Below are 14,711 nucleotides of genomic sequence, written 5' to 3'. Positions count from 1 at the left end.
ATACGAGACCAAGCTTGGAGTTTTGATCAGGCCTCGTGTAAGAAAAGATGCCGCGGGGCATGCGGTTGGTTGCCCGTCCCACTTTGAGACGTTTAATGTTGAACTCTAACCTACGCCTTATATCAGCTTATTTGAAGCTTCTCGAATAGGATAGCTTCGGAAGCTCTACTGCTACGACTCGAGCTCAGGACTGACAAGACTATCAGAACCACTATGGGAACCACTATCAGGAACACTATCATGAACACTACGACAAACACCACTGGAAGCACCACCAGCATCACCATGACGAATAACCACCCCTGGAACTACCATCAGGGTATAGTTGACCTTGCTTATGGCTAAGTGAAAGCTACAAGCTAAGCTAGGTAGCTTCCTGTTGCAATTGAGTTTGTCTGGCCCCACACCACCTCTCTAAACCCAACAACTTCCGTTGTCAGCGTTCCGGTTCGCTGTCTCGTGCCCAGATGATACAGAGGAAGTATGTCTACCAGGTGTGTGGAAACCCTCAAGTACCGCAAAGGCGAGGAGGAAGGGCATCATGACTTCCCATGTCCATTGTTCTTCCTGACGAGGACCTTGTTGAGATTCTCGATCCACCTAATCCACACGCCTCAAGTAACCTTGGGTAGTTTCAGCCATATTTGACTGGGCCTCAACTGCAAAATGTGTATTTGATCCGGTGTCTATATAAGAATCGCTCACTCGCTCTGTGCCGGATGGGGGAAGAGATCACCACGCTTGTCCAGGACCTTTACCCGCTCTTTGACTTGCCTCTCGTTCAGAGACTTCTATCGTTGTACCCTTTCTTGAAGACCAAAGCCAGCAGCCATGCGCTTCGGCCTCATCTCCGCCTTTGTGGCCGGAGCCCTGGCGTCGTTGGACACGACTGCCGTTGAGTCTCTTGGACACCACGGACATCATGATGGACACCATCACGGACATCATGATGGACACCACGGACACCATCATGGACACCACGGACATCATGGACACCACCACGGCCACCACCACGGCCACCATCACGGCATCCACCATGGTCACCACCACGGTCACCACCGCCATGGCCACCATAGCCACCACCGCCTCCACGAGAGCCACCGCTGTGGACAGCTCCGTGGCTGCAACAGGCACCACCGCGGCGAGTTCTTCCCTGACCACAGCTCCATTCATTTCCCCGGCTCGGGTCACCACGGCGGCCGTCATTGGGACCTTTGCAGGGGCAGCCACCACTGCAAACCCCATGATTCTTGGGGTCGCGTAGACTTCGACTTTGCGGAGGAGGATTTCGTCTTCGACTTCTCTCGCCATGAGAAGCGTGAGGAGTTCATCTTCGAGGAGGTCGAGATCTTCCTTTCCCACGGCCAGAACCGCTTCGACGACAACCACCGCTTCGGTTCGCACCGTGGCCACTGCCACCACGGCCACCACGGCCACACCCGCTGCCACATTCCCTTCCGCGATATCATCCATGGTGGACGCCACGGCATCTGCCCCAACAAGCATCACGAGTCTCTCATTTTCCACATCAAGATCAGGACTGTCATCAAGATCCGCGAGGAGCGTTGCGAGCTCTTCAACCGTGCCCACCACAGGAGGATCGGCCATCACGGCCACCATGGTCACCATCACGGTCATCACCATGGTCATCACCATGGTCACCACCACGGTCATCACGGCCACAAGCACCACGGCCACCACCTTCGCAGCCTCGACCAGGACTGGACCAACAACTTCGGTCACCACGAGGAGGATGCCTTCTCCCTCGGCTTCTCCTGCACCGAGTAAGTCAACCCGTGAAGCAAAAAATGATGAAGTAATCCCCATGGTCTGACACCCCCCACCAGGTGCAAGCACCAGGAGTTCCAGAAGGACTGCCAGTTCCACAAGGACCACCAGCACAAGGAGCACTGCTTCCACCATGATTGCCATGCGAAGCCTCACCACCACTGCTGCCACAGGCACCATCACGACCACGGCCACCACCATGGTCATCAGCATGAGCACGCCCACTGCCACGACCACGAGCACTGCCACAAGCATAACCACGAGCACTGCCACAAGCACAACCACGAGCACTGCCATAAGCACAAGCATGACCATGACCACGCTCACAAGCACCACCACGGCCATGACCACCACCACGGTCACCACCACGACCACTGCCACAAGCACTGCCATCACCAGTGCCACAAGCCCCATCACGAGTGCCACAAGCCCGAGCACCCCTGCCACAAGTGCCACAAGCATGGTCACGATGATGGTCTCTGGTGGCCCGGCAAGTACGAGCAGCAGCAGCAGCACCACGAGGTCGAGCACCGCGAGCCCGAGCAGCACCACCACTGCGGCCACTGCCCCAGCAAGAAGTGCTTCCGGAAGCCTCACCACCCCCACTACCCCCGCAGCTTCCGTCACCACCACGACTTTGAGTGCTCCGGCGCCTTCGTCAAGGCCTTCGGCCACGGCCACAGGGGCCACCACCTCAGCGAGCTCTCCCGCCACGGCTTCCGCGGATGCGGCCGTGACGAGGGTATCTTCCACCGCTTCCCCCGCAGCGACCTCGAGGTCTCGGTCAAGGGCCCCATCACCCACCGCCACCGCGAGTTCGGCTTCTTCCAGATCAGGATCGATAAGCGCGGCCACCGCATCGTCATCGTCATCAGGATCAAGGTCCATGACACTCGCTTTGTCGTTGCCGAGGCTGCTGCTTTCGTCGAGTGCGATGGCGGTCACCGTGACTTTGACACGGCCACCATCGAGCACCCCAGCATCTGCCGGACCGACTCGTACCCGCACCGCTTCCACAACCGCCACCACCGCGACGACTTTGAGCTCGAGGTGGTCAAGAGGGAGCACTGCCGCGGCGACTACTTCATCGCCGTCTGGGTCCTCGTCTGCGTCAGGGACGGCCACGACCACTGCCACTGGGAGAGGCACCACCACCGCCCTCACCACCATCATGGCCATCACCGCCATGGTCACCATCACGGCCATCATCACGGCCACCATCACGGCCACCACCGCCATGGCCACCATGGTTGGTAAGCGCCTCGCCCCTGCCGACGGGCTCTCGCTTTTCCTCCTCGCTTCGGGGTGAATAGTGCTCTGCACAGGTAGATGTATGCCCGTGTTATACGGCAGGGACAGACAGCCGTGTTTTTTTTTTGGGGGGAGGGGGGACCATAGTCGGTAAAGATAGACCACGCCTCACGATCGTTTATTCTGCACTGGACAAAAAGAAAATAAAAGTCATTCCTTACCCAAATTGCCGGCTCTTGCCTTGGGATGTCTCTCGGTGCCTGGTCCTCTCACACTATGCACAGGACTTTGTCAGTAGAAAATCTGGGGAAATCCACGGGATATGGAATTGGCTCCAAAATTGCGATGCCGGAGAAAGGGATGGTTGTCTGGGGGTGGGCTGGCTGGCGCGTGCCATGAGTATTGGAGCGCCCAAGGACGACGACCCTCGACGCCCCCTTTCCACACTGCTCACCAATACACACAGGACAAACAAACAGCAAATGTACAAGTCTTCGATTCAACTGGGCAAGTTCTGACTACTATTTCCAACTCAGTACCGACCCCATCCCCTTACTCATGGATGAACCGAACAGCGCCCCAGTAGTTCTCCCCGAAGCGCGCCTCGGTCAGCCGGATGGCCACTCCCGCCGAGTAGGCCTCGAGCATCTCGCCGTCGCCGGCGTACATGGCCACGTGGTAGATGGACTCGGCGTTGGTGACGTTGTTGGCGTAGAACATGAGGTCGCCGGGCACCAGGTCGGCCTGCTCCACGGGGACGTTTCCGTAGCCCTCCATGAAGGCCTGCGGGCCGGCGTCGCGGGGGATGGTGAGCCCGTGCGACAGGTGCATGCTGTGGGTGAAGCCGGAGCAGTCGTAGGCGAAGCCCGAGGTGCCGCCCCAGAGGTAGGGGCGGCCGATGAAGAGCTTGCCCGTCTCGACGAGGTCCTTGCCCTGGGGGCGGGGGATGTCGTCGACGGTGCCGTAGATGGACACGTCGGAGGCGGCCAGGTAGGCGACGCCCCCGGGGACGGCGACCTCGACGGCCTTCTTGCCCTTGCCCGGGTGGCCGGAGAGGGGCAGGCGGGTGTTGAAGGCGACGTCCATGATGGGCTTGGTCAGGCCGCGGTTGCTGTACAGGGGCACGGTGTTGCCGCCCGTGACCTGGACGATGGGCCTATGCTCGACCTGGTGGGCGAAGGAGGCGATCTTGTCGGTCTGGACCTGGGACGAGGGCACCCAGCCCGGGTAGCCCAGCTCGACGTCCGGGTTGGCCTGGCCGGGGACGGCGACCTTGTACCAGCCGTCGTCTCCCGTCTCGAGGATGTAGACGCGGGCGCCGTACAGGGCCTGGGTCTGGGTGCGCGAGTGGTCGGTGAGGTCGCGGAACTCGTCGACCGTCATGGAGTCGAGCCAGCCCTGGATGTCCACGGGGCTGCTGATGGCGGGGGCATCGACGGGGCGGGGCTTGCCCGAGTTGGTCCAGAGCGTGGAGACGGACACGTTGATGTAGCCGACCTGGTACTCGTCGTCGCCGCGGGGGGCGCGGGACGGGAGGCCGCTGGCGGCTTGGAGGGAGGTGAAGGCGATGAACGCCGTCAGCAGGCTACGGACTGCCATGGTGGGTGTATGTATGTCTATGTCTCAGTAATGTCTCGGGACAATAGGCAGGTTGTGAGACAATGGGGGTTGCTGCGAGGTGGGTGAGGGGATGGACGATCCCGTCCCTGCATATATACCTGTTTCGCGAGTGGTGTATTACATGGAACTACTGCCACTGCTACTGCTGCTGCTACGTACTCGTGCATGGGTGCGATGCTGCATATGTCAGCGCTGGCCCATGTTTGCTGATAACAAGACCCAATGACCCCATGTGGGATGTGGATCATGGCGATTCTCGACCTCGTCGAGCGGGGGAAACACCGACATGTCGGTCTGGTGGGTCCGTCATCCGCGGCATCGGAAAAGCCGATGGCCTCGTTGGGAGCCTCTTACGAGTCTTATCAGTGTTACCTCCCTCTTCCATGCCGTCTATTCCGGCCGTCCCAGTGGCCTCCCGGGGGAGGGGGCTCGCCCGGATTGACAATGCCGAGTTTGCTGCTGAACAATCATTCTTTTTACGTCTGCCTCTGAGGTCAGAGCAGCCTAGAGGACGAAGCGGTCACGAGTGCGAAAAACCACCCGATAGCGACGGGGCGGTGCTTGGCATTACCTTGCTGCTGGGATCATAGTTTCCCAGCTTCCCAGTCTGGCAATCGGGCGTGCTGAGGCTTCAGGGCCTCAGGGCAGCCCATTTTCCGCCCGGCACTCGCGCATCGTTCTTGGGTTGGGTCCATCCTGGGATGGGCAATATTACTCCGTATTATCACAGCAATTATGTGGTGGTATGATGTTACTTGAACAGTTTCAATTCGACACCGCCGCACTAATACATTGCTACACGCCAACGACCCTCCGCAGCTCCGACGTGATATCATCCAGGTACATCTGGGCCTTCTTGATGGGCCCCATGTGCATAAACGGGTGCGGCACGTTGGTGTACCGCCTCATCGACACGCGCACGCCCACCTGGGCCAGCTTGGCCGCGTACGCCTCGCCCTCGTCCCGGAGGGGGTCCCTCTCGGCCGTGCACACAAACGTGTCGCAAACGCCGCCGAGGTCGCCGCGGATGGGGCTCTTGTGGAAGAGAGGACGGCGCTCAAAGTCGGCCCTGTCGGCCTCCGTCTTGGGCGTGTAGTGCTGCTGGAAGTACTTGGAGCGCTCCCAGTTGAGGCAGGGCGCGAACTGGTTCTCCACCCACGAGGGGAACCCGGCGTCCGAGGGCTTCTTGAGGTCGCCCTCGTAGATGACCGCGGGGACGGCGAGGATGGCTGTTGTTGGATTTCTTGGTCAGTCCTTCTTCTTCTTGCTTGTCTTGGTTGATCATGTCAAAAGAAAGGGGCTCGGGGGGGGGGGTCCCGGGTTCACAACGGACCTAGCTTCAGGGGCAGGCCCTCGTCACGAGCAACCTGCTGCAGTGTGGCACAGATCTGCCCTCCGGCAGAGATGCCGCCGATCGAGATGGAATCGCCGCGGGCATTGATCTCTGCGCCGTTCTTGTGTACCTGCTCGAGTCATCAGCCTGTGTGTCCCACTAGCCGATGCTACCGTGCGTCTGTCACTGAACTTACCCATTGGATGGCCGCCCAGCCATCATCGGCACCTGTTCCGTATGCATGTTCTACAGTAAAAAAGAAGAAAAGGTCAGAGGGGCAATCCGGCAAGCAAGTGGAGAGCTGCTTTGCTGACCTGGGGACAGCCTGTAGTCCACGTCCAGGACCAGAATCCCAACGCGATTCCGGATGGCCATGGCGATCTCTGCATCACCGGTGAGACCACCAAAGGTCCAGCCACCGCCTATAATCGCACAAATTCATCAGTTTTCTTTTTTTTTTTTTTCAAAACGTCTTTCACATAGCAGAAGGAGGGGCTCTCACCATGAAAGTTGATGTACACAGGGTACGGGCCGGCCCCAAAGGGCGAGGTCTTCTCGTCGGGGTAGTAGCACCGCACGGTGAAGACGTGGCCGTCCTCGGCCGTCATCTTGATGTCCTTGACAAAGTCCTCCCCCGAGAAGTCCTGGCACCACGGCGAGGCATACTTGTGGCCGTTGGCCCTCATCTCCTCGATGCTGATGAGGTGCGTCTTGGGTATCGGCGCCAGGTGCTTGTTGTAGTAGTTGATGAAGTCCTGGTCCAGGAGGTCCAGGAAGTCCGGGTTCAGGGGGTTGGGGACCTCATCGAGAGGCTGCTGCTCGACGGGGCGAACGGCGTCATTGCCGCTGTCGATGGCGGTTGGTGCCATGGCGATGTGATGATATGGGTTGATCTGGTCTTGAACCCTTTTGGAGTGGTGACTCGGTGAGATCAAACAACAGGGCCGAATGCTGGCTGCTTCTGGGTGCGACGGGGGAGTTATTGAGTGAATGATAGTATTAACAAATCGGCGAGTTTAAGTACAGAGAAGGCCGTGTAACAACGGCTAATGGTGCAAGACATGACAATGCCGAGCTCCGGCTCAACCGAATAGGCAGTGCGAGGGTTTGTGAGGGGTGCGAGAGGTGCGGCTTAACCGATCCGGAGTCTGGGGTGCGGCTAAGCCGAGGAGGATGCGCTGGAGCCATACCGGAGATGTATTTCAATTACGACTTATACCAGCAAAACCTGGGAGAAGAACAAACATGTCACAAGCATGAATATGTCCAAATATTTTCTTATATTAAAACACCAGTAATATATATATATATCACCATGTAGTTAGATAGACCATGCGGGCACATGTACATCCACCACCCATGGGAAACTAGCAGTACGCAGGGTCTACGCCTACGCCCGGGATCAGCAGATCGCCCATCTCGTTGGACCACCCCCCGGCCAGGTACAGCCAGACCGACTGCATGTCCTCGATCGGCGCCGACTCGGTCGTGATGATGCGCAGGCTGTGGTACAGGTTCGACGCCCCGGACACGGGCGGGCACCCGTCGCCCGGCCTGGGCCTGTAGTCGCCTCCGGCAGAGGAAGAAGGGTCTCCCTCGTCGCGGTCACGGTGCGACGCGGGCGACAGCTCCTCGATCTCGGCGTGCGGGGGCACCTCGCCCAGGTACGCCGCCCGGTACGTCACCTCCATGGTGCGCAGGCCGGCCAGCCACTCCTGGGCGATGCCCCAGCGGCCGCGCCAGCGCGACAGCAGCGACTGGATCGTGTCCAGGTACGTCTTGGCCGCGGCGCGCGTGGCCTCGCCGGCAAAGTCGCCGTCCTTGGCGTAGTACAGCCACAGGAAGACGTTGGCCGCGGGGAGGAGCGAGCACACCAGCCACGTCGACTGGATGCCCAGGTGGTCGTGCGGCTCGCGGGCCGGCTCCTGGCCGTCTTCCAGGTCCAGTCCCAGCACCTGCTGCGCAATCTCGCCCATCTCCATGGCGCTGTACACGCACGTGGATATCAGGGCCGGCTCGCGGCGCAGCAGGGACCAGCCCGCGGCGTCGAGGTGGTCCAGCAGCACGGAGCAGCCGTCCAGGTGAGGCAGATAGCTCTGGTGGGCGATGCACAGCGCGCTGCGCAGGAGCAGGTGCATGGCCACGAAGAGCCGTCCCTGGCCCAGGCCGCACTGCGACGTGTAGTTGTCGACGGACCACCGCAGGCCCGCGGGGAGGGACGCCGACCAGTCGTGGACGGCCTTGCTGCGCCGGAAGAAGAGGCTCTTGGGGTCCAGGGGCGCCAGCGGGTCGATGAAGCGCTGGTGGCACACGTTCATGTCGGCCATGTCGCTCCACAGGCACGCCGACTTGAGAAAGTACGGCGACAGGCCGACATCCGAGGGGCTGTGCCTGGTCGTCACCAGGTTCCCCAGCGAGAGGCCCTTGGTGGGCTCCTTGTACACGACCGACACGTCGGTGCTGGGCAGGGCGACGCCTATGTTGCCCAGGGACAGCGTGCGCGGCTTGCTGAGGAAGTAGGCCAGGATCCGGTCCATGAGGAAGCAGGCCCAGAAGGTGCGCCGGCGCATCTCCTGCTCGTGCAGGCTGTGCCGCTGCTGGTACTCCTTGTTGAGCCGCATCATCTGCGCCATGCGGATCGCGGTGCCCGCATACAGCCAGTGGCTGCAGCCGGTGCTGGATATCAGCTCCGACAGGGCCAGGACGAGGTAGCCCTGGATGTTGGGTACTGCACGCGTGCGTTAGCTCCATGTCTGCCCAGGCTGCCCTGCAGGCCCTGCTGATGCACAACAGGTGGTGGCAGAGACGACTGATACGGAGTACCGGCCCCTGGAAACGTACCGGTCGGCGTATCCGACAGCTCCTTGGCCAGGGAGCGTGCCAGAGATAGGTAACGGCGCCATACATGGCGTCCCGTGCTGAGCCCGTAGTCCCTCCAGGCCTCCTCGGGGGTGAGATACTGGGCGCACAGGGAGATGATGGACACGACCAGGAAGGGCTTCTCCTCGTACTGGGCGTCGAAGTGCCGCCGGTAGTCGAAGGAGCAAAAGTCGACGGCGAAGTGGCGCTCGTAGAACAGGTCGAAGGTCCGGGACAGAGACGCCAGGCTCGGTAGGGGGATGGCCCTCTGGCTACGGCTGGACGGGGAGGAGCTGGACCATGGCGGTACTGCCGCCGCCGCCGCCGCCGCCGCCGCTGCTGCTCCTGCTGCTGCTCCTCCTCCCTCTGGGGTCGATGTCTCCGGTTCGATGGCATCTGATGTCGCAGAGGCGGCATCGGAGGCACCAGGACCAGCGCCTTGGGTCGTCAGCATGGACGGGGGCCATATGCAGGCTATTTTCCGGCGTGTGCAGTACCGACAGCTCGGTCGCCTGCCATCGCACTTTGTCTTCCGCCGACGGCTGCCAGCGTGATGCCCATGTCAGCAGCAGCTCTCAGCAACTCCTCCAGAGGAGGCGGTGTGTCGGGGGACTCGACTCGACTCGACAGGAAGGGGGGGAGCCAAGTCGGTTCCTCGGCCACTCTGCAGACTCACCAAGCTTCGCAGGCCTGCGGTGTTCGTCGGCCCTGCCGAGTACTGGTCGGATCACTCATGCGCGTGGTGTGCAAGACCGCATGGGCGGCAACGTGGATGGACAGAGTGGGCTGCATGGACCATGGAACGTGTCGCCAGATCCTGGGGTAGGTGGAGAGGTATTTCAGATCCGAGGGCGAAGCCGATGCCCAGGGGGGTCCTGAGGATAGGATATCCCGAGATTCCCGGCTTCGCGGCTCACGGCCACCAGCAATCTTGCAGGCCCTGCGCTGATACAGCGATAAAGGTTGCGGAGACCTCGAGGGCGCCCCATAATAAGTACGCGAGATAGCATGGGTCTGGAGTCTCTGGCCCTCTGATATGCTGACACTATGGTGCTGCATCCTGGAGCAGAAGCTCTTCTCCCCCGCATTCGCAACTTGTCAGGGCCGGTGGTATTGCCATCAACCAACACGCTCCCCGATCCGTCTTACATATATAAAAGGGGTTCCACGTGGTGCACAATCATCTTTGGACGACCAGCCCATTTTGCAATTCGTCTTAGCAAGCTCGTCCTTTTTTTTTTCCTTCCTGGACTAGGTACGGATACGAGTATAGGCAATCCCCACCAGCTCCACCATGGACCACTCTTCTCGTGAGAAGGACTTGGAGGTTGAGGCTGCCGACATCAATACCACAGACGACAATGTCTCCCTCAACCCGGCTGTCGTCCGCTCCCTGAGGCGCAAGGCTGATTTCATCCTCCTGCCTGTTCTCTCATTCGCCTATCTGCTCAAGTATGCAATGCCTTAGAAACACAAAAAAAAAAAACCAGTCGTCCAAGACGGGCTGGGTTCCGACTTCGGAGTGCTGACTTGTGTGTGTTTGGCTGTTAGTTCGCTCGACCGCAGTAACCTTGCCAATGCCAACACGGCTGGCCTGGAGGGCGACCTCAACCTGGTGGGAAACCAGTTCAACCAGTAAGCAGCCCGTATTCACCAACCGAGGAACATGTTCAAGTTCCAGCATGACCGGAAACAGCAGCTAATCCTCTCCACCGCAGGATCCTCACCTACTATCAGATCCCCTTCATCGTCCTCGGCCCCCTCTTCACAGTCGTCACCAAGATCATCGGCGCCCGCTATTCCCTGTCTGCCATGCTGTTGACCTTTGGGGCTGCTTCCCTGGCCACCGGCTTTGTCAAGGACTACGGATCTCTGATTGCCTGCCGTGTCATTGTCGGAGTGGCTGAGTCTGGCTTTCTCGCCTCGTAAGTCTGCCCCTGACGCTCCCATCCATGAGCCTTCCCCCCCCCTTTTGCTGGCCATCACACATCTGCATGTATATGTACTAACACAAGGGGTAAAACAGCGTCTTCTACTACCTCTCCGTGTGGTACAGCCGCCAGGAGCTCTCCACCCGCGTCGGCATCTTCTACGGCGCCCTGGTCGCGTCGTCTGCCTTTGGCGGCCTCCTGTCCTTCGGCATGTTCCAGGTCAAGCCCACGTCGGGCTACTTCCGCTGGTCGTACCTCTTCTTCCTCGAGGGCGGCCTGACCATGATCTGGGGCGTCGTCGTCTACTTCTACCTGCCCTCCGACACCGAGTCGGCCTGGTTCCTCAGCGACGACGAGAAGGCCACCGCCCGCCGGCGCATCGAGATGGAGTCGTCCCAGTCCGAGGAGGCCAAGAACTCCGTCTCCGAGTTCCTCATCGAGTTCAGGTCCCCCCACATCTACATCCGGCTGATCTCGACCTTTATCCAGGGCGTCACGCTGACGTCCAACGCCAACTTCCTGGCCATGATTGTCAAGGGCCTGGGATTCAGCACCGTCAGGACCAACCTTGTAAGTGGCCCACCGCACCCCCTGAGGAGGAGGCCCCCCATGACTTATTATCGCAACTAACCCCATCCTCCCCCCAGCTCACCATCGCCCCCGCCCTCGTCGGCGCCATCACCCTCATCAGCTTCTGCCGTTCCTCGGACCACTTCCGCGAACGCGGCTACCACATCGGCGGCTCCCTGATCCTCAGTTTCGCCGGCTACATCATCCTGTTCTGCACCACCAGCAACGTCCACTGGGGCGTCCGCTACTTTGCCATGTTCCTCTGCACCATGGGTGTGAGTACTCCCCTAGCTTTGTTGACTCGGTGCGGTCCGACAGGGCCGTATTCAAAGGCACACCGTCCCTTGGCTAACCACATCCCCCCCCCCCCCTCAGGCCTACCCCAGCACCCCCCTCGGCGCAACATGGACCATGGCCAACATCCCCAACCTCAACGCCCGCGCCCTCAGCGTCGGCGTCTACAACTCCGTCGGCAACTGCGCCGGCCTCCTCTCCAGCAACATCTACCTGTCCCGCGAGGCGCCCCGCTACCTGACCAGCTTGCGCGTCAACCTCGCCATGGCCGCCCTCGGCTCCTTCGTCAGTTTCGCCTACGGCCTCTGGATGAGGTGGGAGAACCGCCGCCGCGACAGGAGGACCGGCCCCGTCGACGAGGCCACCGCCCGTGTCTTCAGCACAAAGGACCCCGCCTTCAGGTTCCAGTACTAAACGGCGTCGGCTTGGGTTTTCAAAGCCGCAGTCTTGTACTTGGATACGTGTATCAACTAGTTAGTCATTGGCACCATGGCACACGAGGGCCCTTAATACAAACTCAATCCACAACCTCGTCCGTCGCTGAAATTCACCCAACCCAAACCAACACCACACTGCCTACAGCTCCATATGGCTAGAAAGGCTGCTGGACCGGTTAGCCGATGTAAAATAATCAACCTTGCAGTCACATAGGGCAAAGTAGGCTAGGAGAATATCTTTGGAATTCCATTTGGGGTATATTTATCTATTGCAACACCTTCAACTCCCCCGGCTTCCCCATTAGCATATCTGTCACTCCGCAAGTGATCAACCAATGTCAAATTTCTCCCCCTCGATCCAACCGAGGGGAGAACATAGAATATCCGTATCATCTAATATAAAAAGCACAACTCTCCCAACATAAACCAGAAACCAAGACCAAGCGCGTCTTACGATGACCAATTGGGAGCGTAAGTGATGGCGCCCATGAGGCACCCGGAAATGAGGCCAGCAGTGGGCACTGTGATGAACCATCCAAGGTAGATCCAAGCAACCATGCGCCAGTTGATGGCCCTCCAGTCGCCGTTGCAGAGACCGACACCGACAATGGCACCAGTGATGCACTGAGTAGTGGAAACAGGAAGTTCTGCGAGGATTGTTAGTTAAACTTCTCTGAAACAAGCAGCCACGGGGCGAACATACCCAGACGAGTTGCAACGACAACAGCGATAACAGAGCCAAGCTCCATCGAGAAACCACGCGAAGGCGACATGAGTGTGATGCGGTTACCCAGGTTAGACATGATGTTGTAACCGTAGGTCCAGACACCAATAGCAATGCCAGCACCACCAAAGGCCAGAATCCAGACAGGAACCTCAGACTTTTCCGGAACGATATTCTGCTGCCACACTTGGTAGATGGTCGCGTAAGGGCCAACAGCGTTGGCCACATCGTTGGCGCCGTGGACGAAAGAAGCGGCCGAGGCGGTCAGAACCTGGAGGAAAGTGTAAAGGAACTCGGTGCGGTTGTCATAATGTCTGCTGCGGGCGTGGATCTCCTCAATGTCACCACTAAGGACGGACTCGGTCTTTTGGCGGGAGACAATGTCAATGTCGACGCCACGGAATAAGAGCCACTTCAGGCGCCAGAACAGAACGCTAGAGGTGTACCAGGGACCTTCGGGCTTGGGGCCAATAATTCCATCCTCCCTCAGGTAGGTGCCGGCCTTGCGCTCGGCCTCCGCCCCTTCAGCGTTGACAGAGGTCTCAGATCCAGCAGCGTCGGCCGCCTTCTTCTCGTGCTGGGCCTCGACGTCCCCATCGACAGAGTGCTCGGCGGCCTGCTGGGCGCGGCGAGCATCGAGTTCTTCCCTGGTCAGGTGGCCATCGTAAAAGTTACGGACAACGCCCTGGAAGTCCTCCGGGGGAGGGGGCACTTCGCCGCGGCGGAGCAGGAGGGGACCCTGGACAATGTGGTAGGCCTTGAGCTGCCAGTCCTCCTTGATGACCACGCGGTAGATCCATGGGACGAGGAAGATGGTGACAAGGAGGGCGAAGCCGGCACCGGTAGCTACAATAACACCAGGGATCTGAGCTTCGGTAAGGTTCACCTCATAGTTTCCACCCTTCCACAAGAGCAGCATGACAATGAGGGAAGAAGTCAGCCAGAAGTAGAAGGGAATGACGCAGAGGCCCTTCATGGTCGGGTTCTGGCGCAACATGACGCCGTACTTGGTGATAAGAAAGACGATGGCGCCGGCGACACCAGACAGAAGAGGGGCGATGATCCAGGCGAGGAAGACCTGTTTCTCTGTTAGAATTCTCATTTCCAAAAGTGTGGCCAGAGTGTTTACGAACCTGGACAACACCCTTCGTGATGTTAACAGACCCATCGTCCTTGTAGCCGACCCAGATGACACCGTTACCACCGAGGGCACCAACACCCATACCCAGGACACCACCGAGGATGGAGTGAGTGGTGGAGACGGGCATACCAAGCCTGGTGGCCATAGTCAGGTACAGGGAGGAGGCAATGACGGCGCAGGTCATTCCGAGCATGAGCAGCGCAGGGGCTTCTTCGAAGGCGGCGACATCGACAACCTTAGTCCGGATGGTGTCGGCGACACGGCCACCAACACCCACAGCGCCTACAAATTCCAGGACGACGGCACCGCACATGGCCTGGATGTAGGTGAGGGAGCGGGACGAGACGGATGAGGCCCACGAGTTGGCCACATCGTTGGCACCAATGTTCCACGCGTCAAGGAACGCGAAAATGGTGCCGATGGCGAATAGGTAATCGTACTGGTGAAGAACCATAGTGGCGGTGTTTGTGGGGTTGCTGCCTCTAAAGATAGGATCTCTCGTTGACGATAGTTGTTATATCGAGTGTTGCGGAGAGAGTCGTTGACGTGGGGAAAACAAGGGCGGGTAGATAACGTTAAGCCTCACTAGGAGTAAGAGTAGGAGAGGCGTTGGTAGAGTTTCAACGTCGTGCGGGTTAGATGAGGAGGAGGGAGGAAAGACAGCCCTGATCCCGAGGTGGGGTGGGAAGGCAGGACAGAAGCCTAAGCCTAGGAGGAGAGTCGGCGGTTGAGTGCGTGTTGCGATCTGCAGAGGAAAGAAGGG

At 59.4% G+C, this 14,711-nt stretch overlaps 6 protein-coding genes across 6 annotated transcripts; 2 read left to right on the top strand and 4 right to left on the bottom strand.

Annotated features, from left to right (window-relative positions):
* Positions 1–922: 922 nt before the first annotated feature.
* Positions 923–3,045, top strand: ACO1O0_006597 (uncharacterized protein; the record flags this gene model as incomplete). Its single annotated transcript, XM_083195982.1, has 3 exons — positions 923–1,145; positions 1,265–1,784; positions 1,848–3,045. 3 exons carry the CDS (start codon positions 923–925, stop codon positions 3,043–3,045), a joined length of 1,941 nt encoding a protein of 646 aa, XP_083048998.1.
* A 546-nt stretch (positions 3,046–3,591) lies between these two features.
* Positions 3,592–4,638, bottom strand: ACO1O0_006596 (C40 family peptidase; the record flags this gene model as incomplete). The annotated part of the gene is made up of 1 exon (XM_083195981.1): positions 3,592–4,638. The coding sequence occupies one exon, from the start codon at positions 4,636–4,638 to the stop codon at positions 3,592–3,594; it is 1,047 nt and encodes a 348-aa protein (XP_083048997.1).
* Positions 4,639–5,454: 816 nt separating this feature from the next.
* On the bottom strand, positions 5,455–6,861 carry ACO1O0_006595 (alpha/beta hydrolase; the record flags this gene model as incomplete). Its single annotated transcript, XM_083195980.1, has 5 exons — positions 5,455–5,888; positions 5,993–6,122; positions 6,189–6,220; positions 6,307–6,414; positions 6,495–6,861. 5 exons carry the CDS (start codon positions 6,859–6,861, stop codon positions 5,455–5,457), a joined length of 1,071 nt encoding a protein of 356 aa, XP_083048996.1.
* Positions 6,862–7,359: 498 nt separating this feature from the next.
* On the bottom strand, positions 7,360–9,305 carry ACO1O0_006594 (fungal specific transcription factor domain-containing protein; the record flags this gene model as incomplete). The annotated part of the gene is made up of 2 exons (XM_083195979.1): positions 7,360–8,720; positions 8,834–9,305. The coding sequence occupies 2 exons, from the start codon at positions 9,303–9,305 to the stop codon at positions 7,360–7,362; spliced, it is 1,833 nt and encodes a 610-aa protein (XP_083048995.1).
* An 840-nt stretch (positions 9,306–10,145) lies between these two features.
* Positions 10,146–12,060, top strand: ACO1O0_006593 (uncharacterized protein; the record flags this gene model as incomplete). The annotated part of the gene is made up of 6 exons (XM_083195978.1): positions 10,146–10,303; positions 10,403–10,486; positions 10,570–10,776; positions 10,878–11,352; positions 11,430–11,627; positions 11,728–12,060. The coding sequence occupies 6 exons, from the start codon at positions 10,146–10,148 to the stop codon at positions 12,058–12,060; spliced, it is 1,455 nt and encodes a 484-aa protein (XP_083048994.1).
* Positions 12,061–12,533: 473 nt separating this feature from the next.
* PHO89 (phosphate transporter) lies at positions 12,534–14,402 on the bottom strand (the record flags this gene model as incomplete). The annotated part of the gene is made up of 3 exons (XM_083195977.1): positions 12,534–12,730; positions 12,787–13,885; positions 13,941–14,402. 3 exons carry the CDS (start codon positions 14,400–14,402, stop codon positions 12,534–12,536), a joined length of 1,758 nt encoding a protein of 585 aa, XP_083048993.1.
* Positions 14,403–14,711: the final 309 nt, after the last annotated feature.

The sequence above is a fragment of the Amphichorda felina genome (genome assembly GCF_050947745.1).
Source record: "Amphichorda felina strain 45539 chromosome Unknown scaffold_6, whole genome shotgun sequence".
Lineage (NCBI taxonomy): Eukaryota > Fungi > Ascomycota > Sordariomycetes > Hypocreales > Bionectriaceae > Amphichorda > Amphichorda felina.
This window is presented reverse-complemented; position numbering and strand designations above follow the sequence as displayed.